Here is a 26,574-nt window from a genome sequence, read left to right as displayed (position 1 = left end):
GGCTATGCAGATGAAACAGTGAGAAATGCAATTAATTGAAAAGATTTGCATGGGAAATGGCGCCCGGCCTCCCAAAAAATGCTGACCCCCCTAAAGTGAACCCCAAAGCTGCCTCCCCCTCATCCCTTCCCCTCCCGTGTGCAGTCCAGCCTCACCACTCTCAAACTTCACCAGCCGCCACTGGAGTTAACTGACACACTGCTGCTGGTGTTGGAAGTGCATGTTTCACTCTGCATGTCAGAATGTTTTACTAAAATGGACGAGGAAGATATTTAAGACCACACAGAGATTGTGATCTAATTTTAGCTGTCTAGAGCACTGACCATAATTACTATAACAAAAAGAAATTTACTGCTGTATTCTCTAGTTTTGATTCCATCAAGATGGAGCTCAGGTGTGCCACACTTTTATCCTAAATACAGAATGTTAGCACTCTTGTTGCTCATTTAAACTTTGTGGTAAAGCTGCAGTTGACCACAACAGAGTTTACTGACAGACTTGTGTTGAAATAGCATGCTCCAGTCTGCGCGTCCGAATATTTTACTGAAATAGATACGGAACCTTTGAGAACTCCTAGAAAATCTGTCCTTTCCTCATTTTAGCTTTCTAGCACTGTAGCCATCATTTCTATGACAAAAAGAACACCCCATAATTTTGTTAATTTTTAAAGGAAATTCTTTAGGTTTTCCAGCTTGAATTCCTTGAAGATGGCTTAAAGTGTGCTATGGTTTTGTCATACCTAGAAATGTTACTGCTCTAGTTGTTCAATAGAACCCCTTGGAAAGATTCGCAGAACGCAGGGGAAAGAACTGACAGGCTGCTGCTGAAAGTATATGTTTTACTCCGAACATCAAACTTTGTACTCAGATGGCTAAGGAAGATAGTGTGAATATAGAAAATGTGTTGCCTCCTGGAGCACCTTCCATAATCTCTATGAGAAAATCATAAGAGAAAACACTTTTTTTTCAAACATGGTTCATCAAATCTCAGCAGAAGGTCAGCGTTTTTCTCATGATAAAATCACTGTAGAACACACCACAAATCTTAAAATGAGTATGGTACACTCAACAGATTTATATTCAAACTAAAAGCTGTTATCGCCCTTTATATGTGCTCCTTTTTATGACCCTCAAAACCTGGCATTTACTACAATGTATTTCAAAAGGGAACATGCCCACATCACCCATAATGACCGCCACAGCATCTTGTCCATGTTGTGGCCAGCCAGTCATAGGGAAGGGGCCTCTTTGGAGAGTCCCTCCCCCACATGCCTATTGGTGTCCGGTTGAACTCACCCTGCCTGCCTCTTATATGTTTTTTCATTTGTTTTCAGGATGCAGGGACCATGTTCCAGAGTCCTGTAATGGCTGCCATAGCTTATTGCTCAGCTTGTGGCCAGCCAGTCATGGGGAAGGGGCCTCTTTGGAGAGTCCCTCCCCCACATGCCTATTGGTGTCCGGTTGAACTCACCCTGCCTGCCTCTTATATGTTTTTTCATTTGTTTTCAGGATGCAGGGACCATGTTCCAGAGTCCTGTAATGGCTGCCACAGCATCTTGTCCATGTTGTGGCCAGCCAGTCATAGGGAAGGGGCCTCTCTGGAGAGTCCCTCCCCCACATGCCTATTGGTGTCAGGTTGAACTCACCCTGCCTGCCTCTTATATGTTTTTTCATTTGTTTTCAGGATGCAGGGACCATGTTCCAGAGTCCTGTAATGGCTGCCATAGCTTATTGCTCAGGTTGTGGCTAGCCAGTCATAGGGAAGGGGCCTCTTTGGAGAGTCCCTCCCCCACATGCCTATTGGTGTCCGGTTGAACTCACCCTGCCTGCCTCTTATATGTTTTTTCATTTGTTTTCAGGATGCAGGGACCATGTTCCAGAGTCCTGTAATGGCTGCCATAGCTTATTGCTCAGGTTGTGGCTAGCCAGTCATAGGGAAGGGGCCTCTTTGGAGAGTCCCTCCCCCACATGCCTATTGGTGTCCGGTTGAACTCACCCTGCCTGCCTCTTATATGTTTTTTCATTTGTTTTCAGGATGCAGGGACCATGTTCCAGAGTCCTGTAATGGCTGCCACAGCTTATTGCTCAGGTTGTGGCCAGCCAATCAGGATTGACTAGTCCTCTTTAAGGTGGCCATTCAGAGCCTATCTGGACACCTACCCTTGTAACACATAAGTAAACTGCTCTTCTGGTAGCCGACACACCACGTCCACTGTTCTTCATTTCTATTGGGGTTAAAGTCATTATTTGGGGAGTATCTTTTAAATTAATCATGCCGGCATTGTTGCTCTTCTTGTAGCTGGCTGACCAGGACGGATCCTAAGGATGTGGCACGAGTGGAATCAAAGACTGTGATTGTGACCGAAAATCAGCGGGACACTGTGCCCATTCCTGTTGGTGGTGCCAAGGGTCAGCTGGGCAACTGGATGTCTCCTGAGGACTTTGAGCGGGCGGCTGGTGCACGGTTCCCAGGGTGCATGAAGGGTAAGTTGGATGTGAGAGGAACCTACTTTTTTCCCCCTGCTTTCTATTTTTGGTTGCAAGTTTCCCTTCCCTCATTCTAAAAGTGCTCTTTCGATCCTTCCCCTATTAGAATGCCCTCTCCATCCCTTATTCTAACACTCGTTCTCTTACCCCTTGTCTTAATGACTTTCTTTCTATCTCACGCCATTGGCAAATGGATGTTTGAATCCTTAATAACTTTCCCCTTTTGACTAATCTCTACCAAAGTTGGCAATGACAATAATTTAGAATACATCTAAGTGCGTGACGACTTTCATGCAGATTAGTCAAAAAATCCAGAAGTTTCAAAGGGGGGTGGGGGGGAGGGCAAAATCATTTTTCACTCGTGCTGTTGACGTAGCGCAGGGTCAGTTGGATCGCCAGGTGGAAGCACCATCGCAACCTGTGAGTTTCAGACCACATTTGTTTCATGGTATAGCCACTTTTTGAAATATTAGTCAACCTTAACTTCCTTCTAGCACCAATTTGTTTAGAGGATAATATATATATATATTGAGTGGAAAACAGCCAAAGGTTAAATTCAAGTTCTAGTTAGCCTTGGTAATACGACCTTAAAATGTGTTTTAAAAAACACGTCTGAAATTCATTGAAAAAATCACATTTAAAGTGCAGTTATGATTCTAAAACCTAAACACAAATTACTGAAAACGGCCAGTTATGGTTCGGTGAACTAACTTACAAACTTATGCACTGGTAACCATAGCTTTCCTTTTTTAACCTTTGGTTTTTCAGTGAATTTCAGTTTTTTAAAATCGTCTGAAACTGCTCCTTGCCCCCAATCTTCTATTTACAGCCAATACCTGCTGCAGACGCCCTGCTCAGTGAGGGCTGGCACATAGGGCTAAGGCCTGGCATGTGGCCAAACCCACTATGGGAAGCCACTTCCTGCTTCACATGGGGCCTTCGACAGTACCTCTGGGGGGGTGGGGGTAGCACTGGCCACAGACATGGGTTGGGATCAGGGTCTGGCTGTTTGCTAGTTCCTTCGCCAACCTACTGCAGGCTGCCAACCGCGGCCTTCAGCATGTGCATCATTGTTGACCGCAGGGCCTATTGCCAAACCTCGTGTGTGGCCACCTCCAGCTGCATCATTCATTTTTCTTTTTTTCATTTGAGGATTTTGCAAACCTGTGGACTCTGGGAGGCTCTTGAATTCACAAATCCAGCACCTGATTTCTGAGTCTCATCATGTTTAAAAAAAATATATATATATATCCATGTTTTTGATGGGGTTCCTTTGGGGGCCCTCACGTGCTTTAGGGTAGCTTCACCCTGTTGCCGTATGTATTTTTTTTTCTTTGTTTGGTGCTCCGTGTTGGGTAATAGCAGCCACAACACAATAACAATAATAATAATAATTCTTCTTTTTATTCTTCTTCTTTTACTTCCTCTTTTCTCTCTCTCCTCTTTTCTCTCTCTCTCTCTCTCTCTCTCTCTCTCTCTCTCTCTCTCTCTCTCTCCCACCCCCCCTAACCCCCCCCCCCCCCCGCCCATGGATTTCTGAATGCGTGGAGGGTTCGTAAATTAATGATTGATATCTCTAAAATTTTACCTCTTCAAGTCTAGACTGGAACACTTTTTAAACTCTAATTTCTCAAACTACTGACCGGGTTTACACCACACTAAACAAATGCACTTACTCCCTCGAGTAAAGTTCCATTTGCATGGCAAGTTTGGTGTAGTTCTGTTTATCCGTGTGTCCTGTACCTAGGGGAGTTGAAATTCGAAATATCAGTTTTAGTTTTGGCCCTCAATAAACAGATCTGCACCCAGCTTGTCATAAAGAACCAACGTGGAACACATTTAAGCCCAGATTTGTTGACTGATGTCAGATTCATTAAGAAAGCAAAACATGCCTTTAACCGGAAACCCTTACCTAACCCTAACTACAGGCACTAACCTCTATAACATATGGACACACCACTGAAGTACCCGAACTACATGTACTCCAGGCACCACAAGTCACCAAGGAGTATCACGGTGACAGTGGGATTCCAGAGTCCCTTGCTGTAGTATCTCAGTAACGCGTATGATCTGCCATTTCACTCCTTAAATTCAGACCGTTTAAATCAAGAAAAGGATGCAAGCTTTATGGGCGCCGCCATTGTATAGTTTTGACCACTCACTAATGGAGAACAACATACGAGGTCCACCCATTTTCTAACATAAAAAGCTGAAGTAGAAGGACAGCTACAGGGGTTTGTTGTTGTGGACGGCTGTCAAAATGTAGCTCCTTCGTCATGTTTACCTGCCACATGTTCTCTGACCGACATACATCTCCCTTGTTTTAATGCTTCTCTAACCCACTCCCTTTGTGTATTTATTTATAAAAAAGGCGCATTTTCTGATCTTATCCATACCCAGCCATTTTACAGGCTTGGAGTGCCCCATAGATTATGCACACACAATAGGAACCCTGAGTAGTTCCAGGTTTTAGGTGGAGTGCAGCTCCTTCATATGGAACACTCTCAAACGACTCGCCTCAAATGCCTTTTTTTCCAGCAGAGTTTGTAAGCATAAGAGTAGCATAGTGCCATCTACGCCGAGCTTGAACATTGACGGTCTTTTGCCATTTTTGCAGGAAAGTCTTTAAGCATAGAATTAGTTGGTGCCATCCACGTTGAGCTGAAAAATGGCAAAAGCCTTTTACCACTCCACATCCTGCCCATCATCTCACTTTGTTATTGAGGGAGGACAGGAAAAGCTATGTGCCACTGGTGCTTGTGGATTAAAAGTGATGCCTCTAGTAACCTATCATTAAATGCTGCATACTACATATGATATCATTTGCTTTTTCCAAGCGAATTATGAAATTAGAACAAATTCGTTGGAATAAGAACATCTGTGACCGTCGATCACAGGGAGATTATTTTCTCTCGAGTTTACCTCTGACTCCCTTATGTTTTCTTTCCATTTTTAATAACACCCTACTTTTTAATCTTTCTTTTTCTCACACCAGTGAAACGCTGTCTCCAATCTACCTGATTATAACCTTATCCCCATGTATGGTAATGCTCCTTGCATTGTATCATGTCTGCCCCATAGGTCGCACCATGTATGTGATTCCGTACAGCATGGGTCCTATTGGATCTCCCCTCTCTAAGATCGGAGTCCAGGTCACAGACTCGCCATACGTCGTTGCCAGTATGAAAATAATGACACGGATGGGGTCCCGTGTGCTGGACACTCTTGGGGATGAGGAGTTTGTGAAGTGCCTACACTCCGTGGGACGACCCCTGCCATTGCGAGGTAACTAAGTAGCTTCATAGCCATCTGAGATGGAGCTCCAGTCCGGAGAGCCAGAGGTCCACTAAGAAGTGGTAGCGTATCTCCCATCTGTCCAACGTAGCGTTTTCCTTGATATGTTGAGTTGGGTTTTTTCCTGATTATGGTCAGAAGAAGCAGTGTGGCTTGTTGTGTAGTTTTGGGGAGAGCAGTGGATTATCAAGTAACTGGCTGTGTGAAGTGTTACATGACTGTGGGGGCTGTGGAGTATTGTGTCGCTTGGACGGTATTTGAGTGTCTTGTTTAGTATTACAGGGTGTGGAGTGGCCAATGGGAGTGTTGTATTGAATGGTTGGTTGGGAATGGCTGGAGGGTGGAATAAGTTGTATCCCATAGCTGGGTGGAGACATTTGCTTGCGACTGGTATTGGAGTGTCTCCAGAGTGGGGGTTCAAGGGAACAAGTTTGAAGAGTTCCACCACTGACCAGCATCGCTGGGGAGGAATTTCTTTAGTGTGAACAAGCGCTCGTATGGGGGTTTGAGGGCATGACATGTGGGCATAAGCTTCGTTCTTTCAGCCTGGTCAGACTGTACTTTTGAAATTCATGTGTATGGGTCCCCTTGCCTCCCACAAAGCACCGCTTACCAATGGCTGGCCTTGTAATCCGGAGAGCACCCTGATTGCCCACGTGCCAGATCGGAGGGAGATCTTCTCCTTTGGCAGCGGTTACGGCGGCAACTCTCTGCTCGGCAAGAAATGCTTCGCACTGCGCATTGCGTCCCGCATTGCCAAAGATGAGGGGTGGCTGGCTGAGCACATGTTGGTAAGTACAGCACAAAAATGTGAGAGGGGGAAAAGGGCCAGAGAAGGGAGGCATGGGAGATGGTCACAGGATGCTCAAGGCTAAGCGATGATGGGTTAATCACGCGCAAGTGAGCAGAGTAAGACCGATGGGAAGAATGACTGGCAGAGCTGGGCATAGAGAGCTGGACTGGCTTCATATTTTCATAAATGTCTTTCTCACCAACTTCTTCCAGATTTTAGGAATCACGAATCCTCAGGGACGGAAGAAGTACATTGCAGCAGCTTTCCCCAGTGCCTGCGGGAAAACCAACCTGGCCATGATGAGCCCCTCCCTGCCTGGCTGGAAAGTGGAGTGTGTTGGGGATGACATTGCGTGGATGAAGTTTGACGCTGAAGGTGACCATCCTTCCTACAAGCGGCTCTCTTCTGCTAGCTTCATGTGTGAAACCTCCTCTCATTTCTCTCTCTCGACTCACTCGTTCGACACATCTGCATTTCCTTCCCTGATGCTCCCCCTTTCATCTCCCCCTAACCCTTTGCTTCCGTCTCCTCTGCAGGGCGCCTCCGAGCCATCAACCCTGAAAATGGCTTCTTTGGCGTAGCGCCAGGTACCTCCATGAAGACTAATCCCAATGCCATGAGGACCATGCAGAAGAACACGATCTTCACCAATGTGGCAGAGACCAGTGAAGGTGGCGTCTACTGGGAGGGCATCGACGAGCCTCTGCCTTCAGGGGCTACGGTCATGTCCTGGCTTGGCAAACCATGGAAGCAGGGTGAGTGCCTTTGAGGGGAGCAATGGAGGATTCCCTTTAGTAACCATATCATGGCTATGCCCCCTGACTTGTGGCCCTTTTAGTCTTTGTTACAATGCATACAGGCATACCCAAATCCTGACTGCCTAGCAGGGCTATGAGCACAGACCCGGTGGTCCGTCAAGCATGTCCCCATCACCTTTTGTATCCGAGGCAAGAGGGAACTGTGAGATCCATCAAGGAAATAGAAATGGTCTGTCCGGTGTGCTCTTATGGCACACACAGAAAGCCTGTCCGTTTTATGCGGTATGACAGATGCAGCGAAGACCCATTGACCATTCCGCATTGCACAGTGTTACAATGAGACAACATGACACCATGTTTAGTCCTTGATGTAGACATTCCCTGTGAGCTGCTTGTCACAAGTTACAATTCTGACCAGGCTAACTTAGTTTTCCAGCCTTCCATTATTCATTAAATAAGATGAGCACTGGAAGGAAGGCAACCTTTTCGCTGTGTTCACTCCTTTCCTGTGGACATCCACAGTGGGTGCTGTAACCTGCTAACTCGGCACAGCCACATTTGGTATGTTCCAAGGACAGACTTTTGTTATTTCCAAAGTGCTATCACTGTCACTCTTGCAAGAGAGCTATCTCTGCACAGCTTGCACAGGGACAGATATGGCTAGTACGAGTCCAAGATATATTTGCCCCACCTGCTTCTAAGACATATCCTTTTTAGTTTCATGTTTCCCTAATGGCCTTTACTGAATGATGTGTCTCCACCTATATCAAAAGTACTGTGGCTGTTAATTTGTAAACGTTGATTTAGTAAACTGTATCAAAAACATATTTACAGCATGGAGGTAATCTATGCTGAAATGCTCAGACCAAGTTTAAAGTTAAATCCCAAACACCAATTATCCCTGTAGCAGTTATGATACAGAAAACAACATTTTCTTGGGCTTCACTGAAGTGCTGTGACTCCTGGGCCAGATGTATACTTGGGTGCTGAGATTTGTGATGCTTGGGGAGCTGAACTGTGAGGGTCAGTGGTAGAGTTGGGAGGCATGGAGAACTGGGTTCGAGGCACATCGAGAGAGGGAGTAAACCCTGTGATGGTTATGACACCAGAAACTAGTGGATAATGCAGGGTAAGAAGGGACATGTGTTCCATTTTCAGGTCTCGTCTGATCCAGCGCTTTAGCGCTGCTCTCGCGAGAGCTTTTGTTAAAGGGGGATCTGGAAGTGCAGACTAGTGCTTTTCAGTCCTCCAAATACAGTGCATGTGCGCGGGGCGCGCGCACCATTTGTCAGCCTGCCTGATCTCTTTCGCGGGCGCTTTGATGTTCTCAGTGAGCCGCGCGGCCACTGAGAACATCAAAGCGGCCGCTAAAGTGCTCACCATTTGCCACCCCCTCCCTTGTCCCACTTCCTGCTTTTTTTTTTGGGCTTACAGTCTCCATGCCCTCTGGCTCCTTCGTGCTGCTTTACCCTTCCCTCTGCTTGTGCTTCCTATCTCCTCCCACTCCTACTGTTCTTTCTTTTTTTTTAAAGTCATTTTACTAAGCGCCAACGCGAACTGAAGGTATCGGAGCGCTTTACATGAGCACCAGTTGCATTACAGACGGACGCATTCATTTTCATGGATGTACAGCCAGTAGGTGTGCAGGGGCGGGGATCTCATAGCAGCGGTTCTCAGAATACTGTACAGTTAGTACAGTGAGGCTCAGTTCTGCAAGCCTCGCGCCCTGTTGCTCATCTTGCTGCCAGCCTTTCTTTTAGGGTGGCCTTCAGGCTCACGCACCTCGCACCTAGCCACAAACCACAGAGGTCGAGCATCCTTTGAACTGGTCTCTAATTAAAGAAATGACCTAGAAACCAAAGGCATTTCACAAGTCATCGTGCCGCAGACCATGCGCACGTAGAGTACTGTTAGCACACGGCTCCCAAGCCAGGAACTTTATTATGAGATCCGCCTTATATTAGAATGATTCAATTCAGACCTCTCCGTTTCGGACCGGGGGAATGTTTTAGCGATTTAGCAGGCAGACAGACGTTTGCATTTCTTCAATAAAACGAGAGCGAAATGGGCTTAGACTCATTAAACTAGGGAGGTCCGCCCCTTAACAAGAAAATCCATGCTTTAAATGGACAGTTATTAGGTAGCTGCACTTTTTAATTTGAAAGGCACAGTTCCGTATTTTTAACTAGCAAACTTTTAATGATAGCGTATCTGCACTTCTGCGTTGCAACCAGGTATCCTGGGAGTCAGAGTACCTGCACTTTAATGTTTAATTTTTAATCAATGACTGAATTGATGACGTGTATGCCCAGGTGTGCCACACTTGTTGTGTTGACACCAAAAGCTCCGGGGGGACAATGCAACCAGTATTCAAGCATTAAAAAAATTAAATGCATAAAATGTTAGACAAGTAGCAGGAGACAAAATATGCAAAATGGCCGTGATGCAAACAAAATGAAAACGTGAGAATGACATCTATCCAGGAAACGATGCATGGCTGTAGAGGGAGTTTTGTTATGATTTGACTGATTTATACGTTTTTTCAACGCACAATACATATAAGGGTCTCTTGGCGGGGGCTTCGTACTTCCTTGAAATAACATTTCAAAGGAGCCAGAATTACCGGGTTTTCTCTAAAACATATCAAAGCAGTCCGGTTCGAGGTTTAGTGCTTCAGTGAACGCTGAACCTCATTTGCCAGATAATCACCGATTGCGAGTAACCCTTCTAAGAAAGGGAAATTACAGGATCCTATTGCACAAGCCATCTGTGTTGTCAGGTTTCGCCGGCACAGCGCTTGCGCAGTACCCATGGCAAAACAGCCGGTTTATGTGTGCAGGTCCGTCATGCTCCTTTTCCGAGAAAGACCTAAATAAGCAAATTTGTGTAAATGCATGTAGTCTGTGTGGACCTGGGGAACTGGGTTCGAGCCTCGGTAACAACGCTGATCATCGTGTGATTCTGGGCAAATCACTTAATCTCCCTGTGCCTAACCAAAATGAATGTGTGTCCTCATGTAACGTAACCGGTGCTATGTAAAGCGCTCTGATACCTGATTGGATTCGGGTCAAGTTTGCGCTATATAAAACTCTGCTAAAAAAAAATAAAAAAAAAAGAACTCCTTTCAGGGGGAGTTCCTTGGACTGTCAGATCCAATCTGCGCTCTAAAGGATCATTTGTTACACGCCCTCATCCACTCTCCCTGTCACTGAGCCACCTTTCACACTCCTGGGCGACATGAAACTTTAGCAGACACCGTGGACCGCACAACATCTCAAAAATTAACACGCATTGGCATAGCCAATAGGTCTCGTTTTTGGGACCTTTGTAAGTATTTAGTTATGCAGCACAATATCCTTGGTGCAACAACACCAACTGTTGCATGGCTAAACACTTATAAGGTCCCAAATGCGAGACCTATTGGCTATGCCAATGCTTGTTGGTCATGGAGACCATTCTACTTGCAAGGTGGAGGGGGCGGAGTGTTATCGTCACATAGTCTCAGGGATGCTTGATGTCTTCTTCTCCCCCCCCCCCCCTTTTTTTTAATACATTTTTGTTTATTTATATTAACCCTCAATCTGTTCCCTTCTGTTTTCCAGGTGACAAGGAGCCATGTGCCCACCCAAACTCCCGTTTCTGTGCTCCCGCAGGGCAATGCCCCATCATGGATGAAGCCTGGGAGTCGCCAGAAGGAGTCCCCATTGAAGCAATCATCTTTGGGGGCCGGAGACCCAAAGGTAAGTCCAGTTAGTGGTATACATGAGAGAGGGGGGCTAGTGATGCCATCAGCTGCTGATGAAAGGTGATGGAGCACTGCTGGTGGAGGAGGTAGGGTGATCTTTATCAGTGAAATAGTACATTTCATAGGGTTTTCCCCATCTTGCTTCATATACGCATGGTGGGTATTTGAAGCCCATAGGCATTCACCATTGCTGATAACCCGAAATACATGAAAGTTGTTGAGAAATATATAGCCACCATTGCTAACACCAGGCTTGGAATTTTATTGATCTTAGCCTTTTTTTTTCCTTTTTCCTCGTTTGTACTCTGGGCCTGAGGCTTCACTGCCTGTTTTTTAAATTTTTATTTTACAGAGTTTTATATAGCGCCAACTTGACCCGAATCGGGTATCGAAGCACTCTACATGAGCACCAATTGCATTACATTTTTGTTAGGCAAAGGGAGATTAAGTGATTCGCCTAGAATCACAGGATGTTCAGCATCATTGCCGAGACTCGAACCCAGTTCCCCAGATTCGAGGTCGACCGCCATGGCCGTTAGGCCATCTCCTCTCCCCTGGAAACTTTCACCTCCATTTATACCCCAGGCCTTGGGATTTACTGCTCCTAGGTCTTCACCTCCATTACGATCTTCCTCAGGGGGTGTTTATAGAAGATAGTTTTCACCTCCAGTGTTTCTTTTCAGTGCATACTATTATTCAATAAAATGCGGGGTCATGGCGTTTTTTAAATGTCTATTAAAATCTTAGAGGGTATATTCTGCCTATTGCTTTTCCCATCATTTATATCACCATTATACATCCTTCGGGATTAGAATGCACAGCCCACAGCATTTCAGCTCCATTATTACCACCCAGGAGTGGTAGTAGCGGCTCCTGGTGGGAGTGCTGCGGAGCGGTGAGGCGGGGCGGAGGGGGTAGAAAACCATAGAATACGGCCGAACGGAGGTAAGTACATTAATAAATAAATAAAACAAATCACATTGCGCACGCCGCAACGCCAAATGTGCGTAATGTAATTAGTTTTATCTATTTATGTACTTACCTCAATTTGGCCGTATTCCGTGGTTTACTACCCCCTACCCTGCCCCTCCCCCGTCCCGCCTCACCGCCCGCAGCACTCCCACCAGGAGCCACTACTGAGGAGTGGGAATTTATTACCTGTAGACAGTCACCACAATTATTAGCCCGCAGGGCTGGTTATTTAATATCCACAGCCATTCACCCATACATAGCTCCATGGGGGCAGGTATTTACTGCTCATAGCCTCTCTCATCACTTGGCTCTCACTCTCAATACTTGGCTGTTTACTTCAGTAGCTTTTCCCCACAGTGAATACCCATGTGGGGTGGATCTTTACTTCCCACATGCAAGCCCCACCCCCCATATCTTTGCCCACGATCTTCCAATTATGGTTTTATAAATGGGATTTGTGGTGATCTGGTTATCTTGAGGCGCACCACTTATTTAACATGGCCCTCCCTCCATTGTCTCGGTCTCCCATGTCACATCGCACATGAATCAGGTTATGACCTCATCTAAACTGCAGAAGTAATCTTTCCATTATTTGTATTCCAAGTCATGTTGTGGGTCCCCTTACCTTGCTGCTTAAAATGATCCCTGTGAATCTCAGGGAAGTCCACCCTGGAGCCTCAGGACCTCTTGAATCTTGCTTTTGGAAATGCCTTAAGTAGTGAAAACACCTGGGGCACTATTTGGGTATCTGGGAAACATTCAGCAGGTCCCATGATCAGTTTCAGTCTGTGATGACTTCATCTTGTTCTGCACATGCTTCAAACTCCATGTAGCCCAGTTATTAAACGCAGCATATCTGACAGTGGCATTTTTATTGTGGAGCAGTAGCTTCGAGGTTTGCTGTGAGGTACCACTTAAAGGTCACCGCCTAACTCTCAGGCCTCCCGCCTTACCCCTTGAAACCCCATCAGTTTCTGTACGGTGTTGTGACCTCTGCCATCTTTCACTTCTAGGAGTGCCTTTGGTGTACGAGTCGTTCAGCTGGCGTCACGGGGTGTTTGTCGGTGCCGCTATGCGATCAGAGTCCACGGCAGCAGCTGAACATAAAGGTAAGACCTGTGCCAAACCCAATCTGCATTTGACAGCTGTGGGAATGCCTCCATCGACTTGTTTGGCAGAAGCATGGGGAGAGTCACCCAACATGGGGCCTTTGAGAAGTGGATGCCAAGTGTTAAGTGCCTTTCAAGGTTAGAGGTATGCCAGCCCACTCATTGTGGTCCGAAAGTAGCTTGGCAGAGACCTTACCCAGTGAGGTCTGAGATGCAGGATCCTTGCCCATCATGGCTTCACTGTGAGTAGTAGGGTCTGCCTAGTATTGTGTAAAAAATAAAAAAAAAAGCAGATCAGCAGCGTTAACCTAAGATGGGGTGTGTATGTGTTTGACCTCTACGTAACCTGACACGTGTAAGGGCTGTATAGTAGTTACATCCATTACTGGACATGAGCTAGGTCTCTAGATGAGGGACGTACAAGAGGCTGTTGGGCATTTTCAGCATGGTAGGCATACAATCAGTTTTAGAGATGCAGTCGCTCTACAAAGTGGTGGGATTGAATGGTGAAAGGCCAAACCCTTGAGATGCCATGGCTAAAGATAAACCCTTCAGAGGTCATGAGCCTGCAATTCAGGGGTTACTTGCCTGTGTAACCTGTAACGACTGTCTGACTGTTAGGATTTCACCAGGCCCTTGCTCCTCATGATGCATGAACTACAGACCACTAGGGTCTATAGAGGCGATGCAACAAACAGTTTAGTATAAACGCTCTCTATTGTCTTTCTCACTGTAGTTTGTCATTTGTACACTTTTTTCTCTCTCTCTCTATTTTTCAAAACTTTACACATATCTAGATTAAGGACAAGATTTTGATTGGGGCTTACATATTACTCCCTTTGAGCTAACAAATGCTACCGACCTATAGAGGCAACACTAGGCAGAAACTCATTGACCAGTACGGAGAACATAGGACTACTTTATTTCATCATGTCAGACTCAACTTTTTAACCTTGGCGAAGGTAGCAAAAAAGTTATAAATAAACTACTGTTTATCTCCAGGTGATCCTCAGTCACCTCTTACAAGCCCTTTTTACATATCGCCTAGGCAACCCATCCACTAAGCGCTCCATCTTTCAAGCCTGTTGGGACTTGCTCAACGAGGAGCAGGACCAGAGGATGAAGCACTCATTCTTAGTGGGTGAGGGTCCTTGTTATCTAAAAGTAAGACCTCCATGAATTTAGGTAGAACACAATTTTCTGCACTACACCCCAAGGGAATTTACACTGCGTTGTTTGGTTATTGTATCTGGCAGGATGTATGGTGGATCAATTACATTCCTCTCCCACCCCCTTTCTGAGTGTTTGAATAAAGATAAACCCAGCCTCATCCTGAAGCAAGGTAAAATGGATACATTTGCGAAGTTAGATGGCATAGCACCGATGGACCCCGGGTTTGGCTGTGTCACAACAATGCAGGCGCAAGCCACCTTGACTCATCAGTCTCTGCAGAATTCATTCAGTGATGATCCAGTTCTCATGCTCATCTCCATAGATCAATATTAGGGAAGTGGGCATGGGTGTGGTGCTCCCCCACCAGGATCTAAGAATACAGTGAATCAAGTCAATGAAGCTCTGGACTGAATATCCAAACTTGAAGTGGTTAAGGAGGTGCAAGCCAACAAGTCTGTATCTTCTAAATAGATGAAGTAGAGGATGCAGCGGGACGAACCTGCCACATCAGTCTAAAATGCGTGGGCTTCGCAGAGGGTGTGAAGGGCAATCATCCCGAAGCCTTCCTAGAGCCAGTGGCGTACTCTCTCAGATGGTTGGTGTTCTTGTTTTGAGGTAGAGCCTGATCATTGATCCAAAGCAGAGATCACAGTGGGGTAAACTTCAATTGAGTGATATAACCCATTAATAACAGACATGGCACACTAGACTCCAATGGAGGACTTTGTTGCAGCTGCTTTGTGACAGCATGTAGCTTACAGTTCGAGGCATGTGGGCTGCTGAATTCATATCTGTGCATAGATCGCCGCCTAGTGTTGGGTCCGGATGTTTGCACGTTGTTGTCCTGGAAGAGTCTTCGAGGTATCCTGGGATAGGTGACTCCTCCCCTGGACTACAGTGCGCATGGGCATCCCCTCCATCCTCAGATTGTTTTTTTCCGCCATTGGGTTCGGATGTGCTATCTTAGCTCAAGTTAGGAAAAACTTTATCGAGGCCAAAAGGCCTTTAGTTCGCGTCGGTACTGTTTTTCTCGATCGGTTTCGATACTCCTTTGTTAGTTTAACAACTTTCAGCACCGACTTTTCGCTTCTTACCTGCCCATCGACGACATCGACGATGGAATCGAGGACACCGTTCAAAAGATGTCCGGTATGCAATGCGAAATATCCCCACATCGACGTCCATCCGGTGTGCAACAAATGCCTTTCGCCGGATCACGATGAATCGACATGCATGGCCTGTGCCCGGTTCCGTTCTAAGAAGACTCTACGGAATCGACGAGCGGCAAGACTCGAAGCGCGGCACCGGCCCCGGCAGACATCTTCAACGCCGAGACCGAAGATGTCGAAGAATTGGAGATCCTACCCTCCAGTCCCGTTTCCGAACATGACTCCGGATCGAACGATGTCGACGAATCACTCTTTCGCAGAGATGAAGACGACACCGAGGTAGGAGACTACGATGAGGCCTTAGGGGCCGAAGAGAGTAGCTCCAATGACGAGCAAGGCCTACCCGTTCAGACTGAAGAGAGCCCAGTGCCACAGTCTATGGCTCCGGTCGAGGGATCGCCTTCGGGCCTTACCCGAGACCTATCCCGCAGTTCTTCGGCCCCGCCCTCGGGCCCGGCCTCGGACGTTCAGCGGCAGCCATTATTACCTAAACCGGCTGGTTTCCCTTCTTCCAAACCGAAACCGAAAGCTGCACTGGTTCAATCGAAACCGAAACCAAAAGTGGCGCTGGTCGGATCGAGGCCTTCCACACCTTCGACGCCAGCGAAGCGCGTCGGCACCGAGCGCACCAAGCCAGACTTCGGTGCCGAACTTGAAGCGGCCGACGTCGGAGTCGGCATACGGAAAAAGGCCTTCGGTGCCAACAAACCTGATCGGTTCCCGGCGTCGACGCCATCGACTCCGACACCAAAGGTCACACTGCCGGCTGCGTCTCACATCTCTTCCACGGCAACACCGAAGCCTCATGCATCGAAGACGTCGACGGCCATTCCCGCCCCTCGACTCGATGACCCGCAGGCGCTGAAAAAGTCGACGACCGCCTCGACAGACCTGGTCGGCACAAAAGCCTCAAAGACGCTCCAAGTCCGACCTGGTGCAGCACAAAGCAGCAAAACCAAAACGGTCCTCCAGGACACGTCGGGCTCCGGCCCAATAAAAGCCCCAGCAGCCTCTTCGGTGCCAGCCAACATTACTTTTGGCCCGCCTCCGTCCACGATCCCAAAAATATTCCAACTCAGGACACGGGTCGCCCACACCACAACTACACCTCCTGAGGCGTCTCCGTCACATGTCATCGACGCCATCACCGGCAGGATGGTTATCCACGAACGGAGGATAACTTCGGAGCCACCTTTGGACCCTTTCTGGATCCCGCTAAAAAGGAAGCTGCCTGTGGACTCGGAACCGCTCCTAAGCGAATCTTGCCACTCGCCCTACCAGAATCCACAATCATACTCTCCGACACACTCCGACACGGATGTGTTGGGGGATTACATGGATGACCAAGTCCCCTACCACGGAGACATAGACCCTGATTACCAACAGGACCCTGATCAAACTTGGGGCGACCCTGTAGATCCAGGTGCACCTCTAGATGCACAGGACCCACAACTCTATGGGGCGAAAAAATCTCCCACAGAGGACACTGCAGCGTTCAACGCTCTTATCGAACGTGCCGCAAATAATCATGGAGTGCAGCTTCACTCTGACACCATCGAGGACGACTTTCTTATGGACACCTTTGCATACTCAGAAAGACATGTGAAAACTCTGCCCATGTTGAAAGGGGTCCTCAAACCAGCCAAGGACATCTTCAAAGAACCCACCAGGGCACGAGTGATAAACCCCAGGATCGATAAGAAATACAGATCGGCGCCTGGGGACCCTACTTACATCAGAGGCCAATTACCACTAGACTCTATTGTCGTGGCGAATGCTCGCAAGAGGGCACACTCGCAGACGACAGGTGACGCTCCTCCCCCGGACAAAGAGTCCAAGGTGCTAGAGACCTCCGGCAAGCGAGTTGCCGCCCAGGCTGCCAACATATGGCGCATAGCCAACACTCAAGCGCTCCTCGCTCGCTACGATAGAGCGCACTATGACACATTGGAACAACTACTCCAACATCTCCCTGACCAGTACAAAGAAGGTGCAGAAATTCTTATCAGAGAGGGACAGCTACTCACAAATGCTTCCATCAAGTGTGCACTAGATGCCGCAGACACGGCTGCCAGGGCCATTAACACAAGCGTCATGCTGCGATGACATGCCTGGTTGCGAATCTCCGGATTCAAACCGGAGGTGCAAAATAATATACTCAACCAGCCTGTCAACCCCGACTATTTATTCGGACCGGAGGTTGACACCACCCTTGAGAAAATAAAAAAGGACACGGACACCGCAAAGTCCATGGGGGCTCTCCAGACTCAGTCCTTTCGGAGCAGCTCCTTTCGTCTCCCCAGAAATAGAGGAGCAGGTAGAGGACAGGGGTCGCAGCAGACATACAACAAGGGCAATACACAAACCACCTACGATAAAAACACCCGGGGTGGATATCGTGGCTCCAGTACAAAGGGAAGAGGACGCGGCTACGGCAACACCAGGTCCTCCCCCAAGAACAAGCAGTGACGCCCTCTCCCTTCCTCCCGACCACATAACACCTGTCGGGGGAAGGCTACAAAGGTTCCTGTCCACGTGGAACTCCATCACCACGGACAGGTGGGTCAAAGATATTGTCAAACATGGTTACTGTCTAGAGCTAACCTCCACTCCACCCACAATTCCTCCAAGAAACCGTCCTATGTCCTCAGAGCACTTAACGCTCTTACAGCAGGAGGTGCAAAGCATGCTTCTAAAAGGCGCAATAGAGGTCGCAACCGTCCACGAGCAAGGTACGGGGGTGTACTCCCTGTACTTTTTAATACCGAAGAAGGACGGGTCACTCAGACCTATATTAGACCTGAGACCCCTAAACAGATACATTCTTTCCGAGCATTTTCACATGCTCACTCTCCAGCAAGTCCTCCCGCTGCTCAAGCAGGGAGACTTTCTAGCCACACTGGACCTCAAGGATGCGTATTTCCACATACCCATTCACCCATCACACAAAAAATACCTCAGGTTCACTGTTCAAGGACAGCACTACCAATTCAGAGTCCTTCCCTTCGGCGTGACAACGGCACCAAGGGTGTTTACAAAGTGCCTAGCTACTGTGGCGGCACATCTACGGAGGCAGCACATACACGTCTACCCTTACCTGGACGACTGGCTCGTTCAAGCGAAGTCAGCCCAGCAATGTGCCAGCCACATGTCCCGCACCATTCACCTCCTTCACAGTCTGGGGTTCTCACTAAATTACCCAAAATCCCATCTCCAGCCCGCACACGTACAACAGTACCTAGGTGCGACTATAGACACTCTGGCGGCCACAGCTCAGCCAAATTTAGTGAGGATCAACAGCATGCAAATGCTGATCTCCATGTTCAAACCCCAACACTCACTTCCAGCACGAGTGTTCATGCAGTTGATAGGCATGATGGCCTCCTGCATTTTCATAGTCCCACACGCGAGATTACATATGCGCCCGCTTCAGGAGTGCTTAGCACGTCAGTGGAATCAGGCTCAAGGACAGTTGAAAGACCTAGTGTTGGTGAGCGGTCGGGCATACAACTCTCTGCATTGGTGGAATCCTCAAAACCTTTGCAAGGGCCGACCGTTCCAAGAGCCTGTTCCACAAATAGTACTGACAGCGGACGCGTCTCTCCAGGGATGGGGAGCTCATGTACTCCACTACACAGTGCAGGGACTATGGACGACACAACAGAAGAAGATGCACATCAACCTTCTGGAACTGATGGCAATCTTCCTGGCCATGAAGGCATTCAAAGTACATCTGTGCAACAAAGTCGTGTTGATCCGGACAGACAACATGACTGCCATGTACTACATACAGAAGCAGGGAGGAACACACTCTCCACAGTTGTCTCATCTGGCTCAGAGCATGTGGAAGTGGGCCATTCAGAGGAACATGTTCCTCATTGCAGAGCACCTCCCGGGCAAGGACAACCAGATGGCGGATCTGCTCAGCAGACACAGCCACCAGATGCACGAGTGGGAGTTACACCCATCAGTACTCCAACCGTACTTCCAGCAGTGGGGTCATCCAGAGATAGACCTCTTCGCCACAAGCGAAAACGCAAAATGCCAAAGCTTTGCCGCCAGGTTCCCACATCCGCAGTCGCAGGGCAATGCGATATGGATGAACTGGTCCGGCAGATTTGCGTACGCTTTTCCCCCAGCGCCGTTGATACCGCTGGTGGCTCGCAAACTCAGACAACACTCCCTGACACTCGTCCTAGTTGCTCCTACGTGGGCACGCCAGCCATGGTACACCACCTTCCTCGAACTTTCCGTGGTGCCGCATCAAAGGCTGCGGATCAAACCCGCGCATTTGACGCAGAACCATGGAGAGATTCAGCACCCAGATCCGCAACAGCTGAACCTGGCAATCTGGCTCCTGAAGTCCTAGAGTTTGGCTACCTCAACCTGCCACCTGACTGTATGGACATCATCAAGGAGGCCAGGAGACCCACTACAAGAGCTTGCTATGCAGCCAAATGGAAAAGGTTCGTCATTTATTGCAGTAATAATGACATTAACCCGCTGGACGCATCCATCCAAAACATCATTTGTTACCTCTTACACCTATACCGATGCAATCTGGCGTACACCTCTATACGTGTCCATTTGACCGCAATCTCAGCCTATCTGCAAACCAGGCAGCACCTCTCACTATTCAGAGTGCCTGCCATCAAAGCATTCTTTGAAGGACTCAAACGAGTCATTCCACCAAGCCACCCACCGGCTCCAATGTGGAACCTCAACCTGGTCCTCACATGCCTGATGGGTCCACCCTTTGAACCTCTACACTCATGCGAGATTCAATTCCTCACCTGGAAAGTAGCTTTCCTGGTAGCAATCACTTCTTTAAGAAGGGTTAGTGAACTCCAGGCACTAACAGTTCAAGAGCCATTTATACAGGTTCACGCCAACAGGGTCGTACTACGTACCAACCCCAAATTCATGCCCAAGGTAATCTCGCAGTTCCACATGAATCAAACTATTGAACTGCCCGTTTTCTTCCAAAACCCACAAACTGTCGCGGAACGAGCACTCCACACACTAGACGTAAGGAGGGCCCTCATGTACTACATCGACAGGACTAAACCCTTTAGGAAGACAAAACAACTCTTCGTTGCCTTTGCCCCACACCACAAGGGTAACGCCATCTCCAAAGCAGGGATAGCCAGAAGGATAGTTAAGTGTATTCAAATTTGTTATCAAAAGGCAAAACGCACATTAACTATTCCCCCACGAGCCCACTCAACACGTAAGTTAGGGGCCTCCATGGCTTTTCTAGGAAATATTCCCCTGCATGATATATGTAGAGCAGCCACCTGGTCCACCACACACACATTTACCAAACACTATTGTGTAGATGTGCAATCAAAACAGCAGGCAGCTGTAGGACAGGCTGTTCTCAAAACCCTTTTTCAGACCGCTGCAGCTGGCACTGGTAGCCGCCGCTAATAGAGGGCACTGCTATACATTCTATGCACAGATATGAATTCAGCAGCCCACATGCCTCGAACTGAATATGCTACTTACCAGTATGCATCTGTTCTTGGCATGTAGGGCTGCTGACATTCATATCGCCCTCCCTCCTCCCCGGCGCCTGTAGCAGCTGCAGCTCTCAGAATTACTGTAAGCATGGTCATCACTTTTCTTTATCTACTCCATCACTGCCACAATGGCGAAAAACAATCTGAGGATGGAGGGGATGCCCATGCGCACTGTAGTCCAGGGGAGGAGTCACCTATCCCAGGATAAATCGAAGACTCTTCCAGGACAACAACGTGCAAACATCCGGACCCAACACTAGGCGGCGATCTATGCACAGATATGAATGTCAGCAGCCCTACATGCCAAGAACAGATGCATACTGGTAAGTAGCATATTCATTATGCATGGCAGCACTGCCATGCCTACAACCAATAATACACCTTTTTTTCAAGAGTGCATAGATCCATTTCTAAGTTCTATTTTTTTAATTTTTTTTATTGAATGTGAGAATGGTAACCGAGGTAGACATTTTAGCCACAGGGCTCTCAAAGTACACCCCAATTGGCTAAAGACTAGAGGGAGGGGAGGCAAGGTTCAGCAAACCAACATGTAACGACTTAATGCTTGGGGTTAAAAAAACACTAGTCTTAGCAACACTAGTCTTAGGATGGCCCTACAAAAAGAAACCGAGAAATTCCATTGACTTAACAAAGGTTCCATTGATTCCCCAGCAATATTATGGAAAGCATTTTAATCCGTAGTGAGAGGCAGGGCTGTAGACTACATCTTGAGAATAAAACATGGCAAGCAGGAGGAAATCTGTGCTGCAGAGTTGGTACTCCTTAACGTGGAGGGACTATACAGACAGCAACGCCACTGAGATGCTCCTGCTTGAGATTAAGAATGGCAAATTGCAGTATCGACAGCTTCTCACAGGAGAGGCCAAAATCTGTGGTTATTGCCCAAAGCCAGTTTTACGACCAAGATGATAAAACTGTAAACTTATTCTACGGACTGGGGACTAAAAAGGAAAATATACACCATTTCGTATACACCTGAAATACGGAAGGGCAGAGAGTAACAGACCCAGCAGCAACCGGATCACTGAGTTCTAGCAGGGAGGGCGCTCTCAAATAGTGTTACCCTGAGGCCTCCGTAGCAGATCTTTAACTGAAGAGCCTCACTGACATGACGAGCGACCCTATTGACTACCCCATTACCGAGGAAAAAGGTGACTGGCGCTATTGGTCAAATGTCCTCATAGAAAGCCCTGGGAACTAATGGATTCTCCGTAGAATTAGTAAAGTTACACTCCAGCATACTGGACCATATCTATTGACCACGCACACAGCTGCAAGGGAATTGGGTTAGATACCGCAAGACTCCATTGAGGTGGACATAACCACAGTGCGTAAACCTGAGTGTCCAGTCAACTGCTGCGACAATTTCATTTATGTTGAAGCTATAATATATGTGATGTCACAAAAGTCAATGCATATCACGACTAACAGCACTATAACCATGGCCTGGTACTAGCAGTCCTTCAGATAGACTTTGACAAGACTTTAATAATCTGAAATGGGAGCACATTTTTGCCCTCATATGACTGAATCCAGGCCAGGTCTTCCTTGCATACCATAGCTGCATTGTGGCTGAGACTAGCACTGAGCTTAACCGCCAACCAGATACATTTAGCACCTGTGACCGGAATGGATCAAATTAGAGACCATGCAAAGTGCATGGTCTCTGGTTTGATCCGCTCCTGTTATGATTGCTTAGAGAAGTGAGGGTACCATTTTTATCAGGAGAAGTGTGGAAACGCATGGTGATAGGAACTTGTGGAACACTACATATTCCGGAAGTTTCTCTCAAAGAAATGTCAGGGAAATAGGTGATTTTACCCAAAGTTTGGGGTTTCCATGGCATTCTGAGTAAGAAAACTTAGTGGGAGCCATGCAAGTCGCACCAACCTGGACTCCATTGGGTGTTTAGTTTTCAGAAATGTCTAAATTCAGAACGGTTTCCTGGTTGTTGGCTGACCCAGAGTCCGAATAGTGCTGCCATTCAGCATGGCAAGTGACGGGAAATTGGGATTTAGCTCAATTGTGAAAACCATATGCCAAAACTACGCCTAAAAGAATGCAGATTTCCTTTTGCTTGCCATGGGAATGCTCTGGTCCTCATGGGGGATCAAATAATGTTAGGGGTATATGATGTCAAGACAGCCCCCATCCCATTATTTCTTTAAGAAATATCCCTGGCATCAGTGTGCTTTCTGCCAGCTCCCGGGAAAGATTCGGGGCAAATTCTCCAGTCGTCCCCCGGAAAGGGGGACACAAAGACTTCTGGGTAGTCTCCTGGGTTGGAGGCTCATAAGGATGCCAGGGCTTACTGCGGGTAACTCCCGCCTCCAGTTACCACCAGACTTCGGGGTGGGGGAGTTCTGCCCCCAATGGGGCCAGTAGGGTGGTATAAACTACTGGGCCCTTTCTGGCATGTCCTGATTCTTGGGCGAACCGGCCCGAACTCTTCTCTTTTGACAGGGGGTCTATGGAATAGTCAAGCTGCCAGATTGGAACTGACCTGGTATTGTAAATCGGTCTTTGACGAGGATCCAGGCATGGCAGATTTTATGGCATACTACCAAGCGTTTTACTTAGCGGTCATGACTGACTGTATGTTTGTTACCGTGGAATACTCTGAGCGAGCTTTGAGTGATGAATGGAATAACACCTATACATGACATCTGTGGGGGCTGGGTGGGGTGGGTGTCAGCAGTGATGATCTACCAGCCACTAAGATAGTACTGGTAAGAAGGAGAGACACCTTGCATGCCCTGGGGTGGACAAATAAGCTAACCAGAGAAACCCATCCCTGTGCAGGGATACTCCCAACATAGTGTTGCAGCTGTTGAGGGATTCCAGGGCTGGGGTGTACTTGACATCTTTATAATAGGGATTGTGGTCAATTGTAAGTCTACAAATTCATTCCCAACCGTGAGGAAGGAGTTTGGACTTTTATAGCCCCAGTTCTTCTGCTGCTTACAGCTCCGCCATGCACTAACACTCTACCAAACCATTCTTGAGGAGCTCCCCCAATCCACCCATTAGTGGTGAAACTCACCATGTCTAAACTCGCAGATAAAAAGATAATGTGAATGTTTAAAGCAGTGGTGATGCATACGCCAGGCACCTTCTCAGTACTAATAGAGGCATAGGAGGCTTACGTTGGACCCTTGGATGTAGTGGAGCGGCTTACTGCACTGATGGCCCCTAGCCCAATAGCCATATCGTCAGCCTACAAGCTTATGCAATTTAAATATTCACGCCATGCATACTTCACAAGAATAAGACTCTGGAATATTGGTAGATACTCTCTCGCAACAAACCCCCTCGCCCCTCCCACCCCATCTCCCCCCGCCCAACATGTATGAAATGTCAGCGAATGGTGACTTTCATTAGGGGCTTCTGGGATGCAGTGCTGGAGTTACTGTCAGCATATTAGGGCACCGAGCAGTCCTCAAGCCCCAGCCCCCCTTGTGCTACTAAACGGTCTAGATTAAATGGATTTAAACAGATGTTGCCTTACTTTTAGGGACCTAGACTTGAAAGACGCTAAAAGGGAGACTGATCGGCACAGGAGGGAGGCGGAAGCTCTAAGCCTGCTTAAGCAGGGATAGACAGGTGCAGAAAGCTAGACAAAACAATAAATGAGGCTCAGAGCCACCCACAGAAGCACAGCAAATGGTGGGAAACGAACAATATCGAGATGCCTCCAACTAATGCACTCCATTGTGTTTATAAATGTAGTAATTGTTCTTGCTATGTTGCACTTTGTTATATCCAGTTTTATATGCTGTGTATCTAATGTCTGCTCTCTGTGTCTATGGTGTCTGTGAGGTGATGGTGAACCCTGGTGTGCAGTAGATGCCACCAATCAGACGGAGGAGCTCAGAATGGCTAGGCCTGAGCTGATGCCAACATGCTTCTGGTGGGGTGCTATTAAATATAACTTCCCTCAATAAATCAACTTCATGCTACAATTGCTTTGGACTTCTTTACTTAATAACCTACTTCAATCCACTTTTACGTACAGATAGGACTAATGTGCTTGGTACTCGCAAATGGGGGGATGTCACTGTTCCATGCCCCCTGGCATTTTCTTCTCCTGTTGATTGGTACATGAATAGCTAGTAAAACAGTTTATTAAACAATGAAGTCTAAGAACTTTGTAACAGCGCCCCTAAGGAGTCTCGGAGTGGCCCACTCAGAATGGTGTTTTTGAGATATATGGTAGCAAAGCCACCATGTTATCATTAGGAGAGACACACCGGATGTAGTGTCTTTGAGAGCTTTTTCCTAGTTGGGGTCTGTGAGAGCCACAACTCAAACGGTCTCTAAGAACTATGTGAGTCTGACCCAACATGGTGTCTATAAGGACTTGGCAACGTTACCCAAAATATACAGCTGTTTACCGTCTTCCCTTCTTTCTTGTCTCCCAGGGAAAGTCATCATGCATGACCCCTTCGCCATGCGCCCATTCTTTGGATACAACTTTGGCCACTACTTATCACACTGGCTGAGCATGCAGAACCGTCCATCTGTCCACCTTCCCAAGATCTTCCACGTCAACTGGTTCAGAAAGGACTCCCAAAACAACTTCCTGTGGCCCGGCTTTGGGGAGAACTCGCGAGTCCTGGACTGGATCTTCCGACGTGTGGATGGCGAACCTGGTGCCCGGGTTACACCCATTGGTTATGTGCCTGCAGAAGGAGCACTGGACTTGCAAGGGCTGCCCCCAATTGATACAAATGAGCTCTTCTCCCTACCCAAGGGATTCTGGGAGCAGGAGGTAGGCGAGGCCAGGCACTACCTGACTGAACAGGTGAACCAATACTTGCCTGGTGAGGTAGTTAGTGAGCTGGACGCGCTGGAGGAACGGGTGAAGAAGATGTGAGTGTCTAAAGGAAGAAGGTGCAAGTCTTTACTGCCTGGCTGCTCTGTTAGTGAGGGAGTAATGGTTACACTCCTACAAGGGGTGAAACTGTGAAACATTCCATTGTTTACATGATTTTTTAAGGACAAAAATCTGATTATTTTTCAGGGAAGACACTCTTCATCATGAACCATAGACAGCTTTCTGTGGGGAGGAAGGGGAGGGAAATAGGGATTGGGTTTGGTCTTTTCGGTGTTTTTTGCCTTTTAACTCTCTTTGTACAGAAATAAATTGAGGGAAGTGTGTTTTCTGTACTTGTTGAGGAAAAATAAAGAACTATGCTGTGAGTTTGGATTACTAGACTCAAGTCTGTTTGCGAAAAATGTTGGAGGTTTGTTCTTCTGTCCTATTGCAATAACTGGTCACTAAGGAAAATCAGTGTGGCTCATTCATTTAGCAAGGTATCCAAGAGACTAAGGTTATGTTGCACTCCAGTTGAATAACCACATTACTATATTTAGGAGTTTAACTCTTTGGGAGCACCCACTGTCGAGCCTTCCAAATCCGAGTCCTCAGGGCTGTGTCGATGCTCTATGGGGGCCCACCTCTGAATCGACCCAAGTCTGGCGCATGTAGAATACACAGACTCTTGGGGCAATTGAGCGGGGGAAGGAAAG

At 47.5% G+C, this 26,574-nt stretch overlaps 1 protein-coding gene across 1 annotated transcript in view; it reads left to right on the top strand.

The window, feature by feature from the left end:
• Window positions 1–26,275, top strand: part of LOC146771976 (phosphoenolpyruvate carboxykinase [GTP], mitochondrial-like) — a 135,109-nt gene extending 108,834 nt beyond the window's left edge. Inside the window, exons 3-10 of the mRNA XM_085640244.1 lie at window positions 2,299–2,483; window positions 5,568–5,771; window positions 6,384–6,571; window positions 6,786–6,948; window positions 7,110–7,328; window positions 10,934–11,071; window positions 13,062–13,157; window positions 25,464–26,275. Of these exons, the coding sequence (XP_085496370.1) occupies window positions 2,299–2,483; window positions 5,568–5,771; window positions 6,384–6,571; window positions 6,786–6,948; window positions 7,110–7,328; window positions 10,934–11,071; window positions 13,062–13,157; window positions 25,464–25,918 (1,648 nt within the window). The 3' untranslated portion in view covers window positions 25,919–26,275. The remainder of the gene's footprint in view (window positions 1–2,298; window positions 2,484–5,567; window positions 5,772–6,383; window positions 6,572–6,785; window positions 6,949–7,109; window positions 7,329–10,933; window positions 11,072–13,061; window positions 13,158–25,463) is intronic.
• The last annotated feature ends 299 nt before the right edge of the window (window positions 26,276–26,574 follow it).

Source organism: Triturus cristatus, unplaced genomic scaffold, assembly GCF_964204655.1.
Source record: "Triturus cristatus unplaced genomic scaffold, aTriCri1.1 SCAFFOLD_168, whole genome shotgun sequence".
NCBI lineage: Eukaryota > Metazoa > Chordata > Amphibia > Caudata > Salamandridae > Triturus > Triturus cristatus.
Note: the sequence above shows the minus strand (reverse complement) of the source record. Positions and strands in the feature narration are given on the sequence as shown.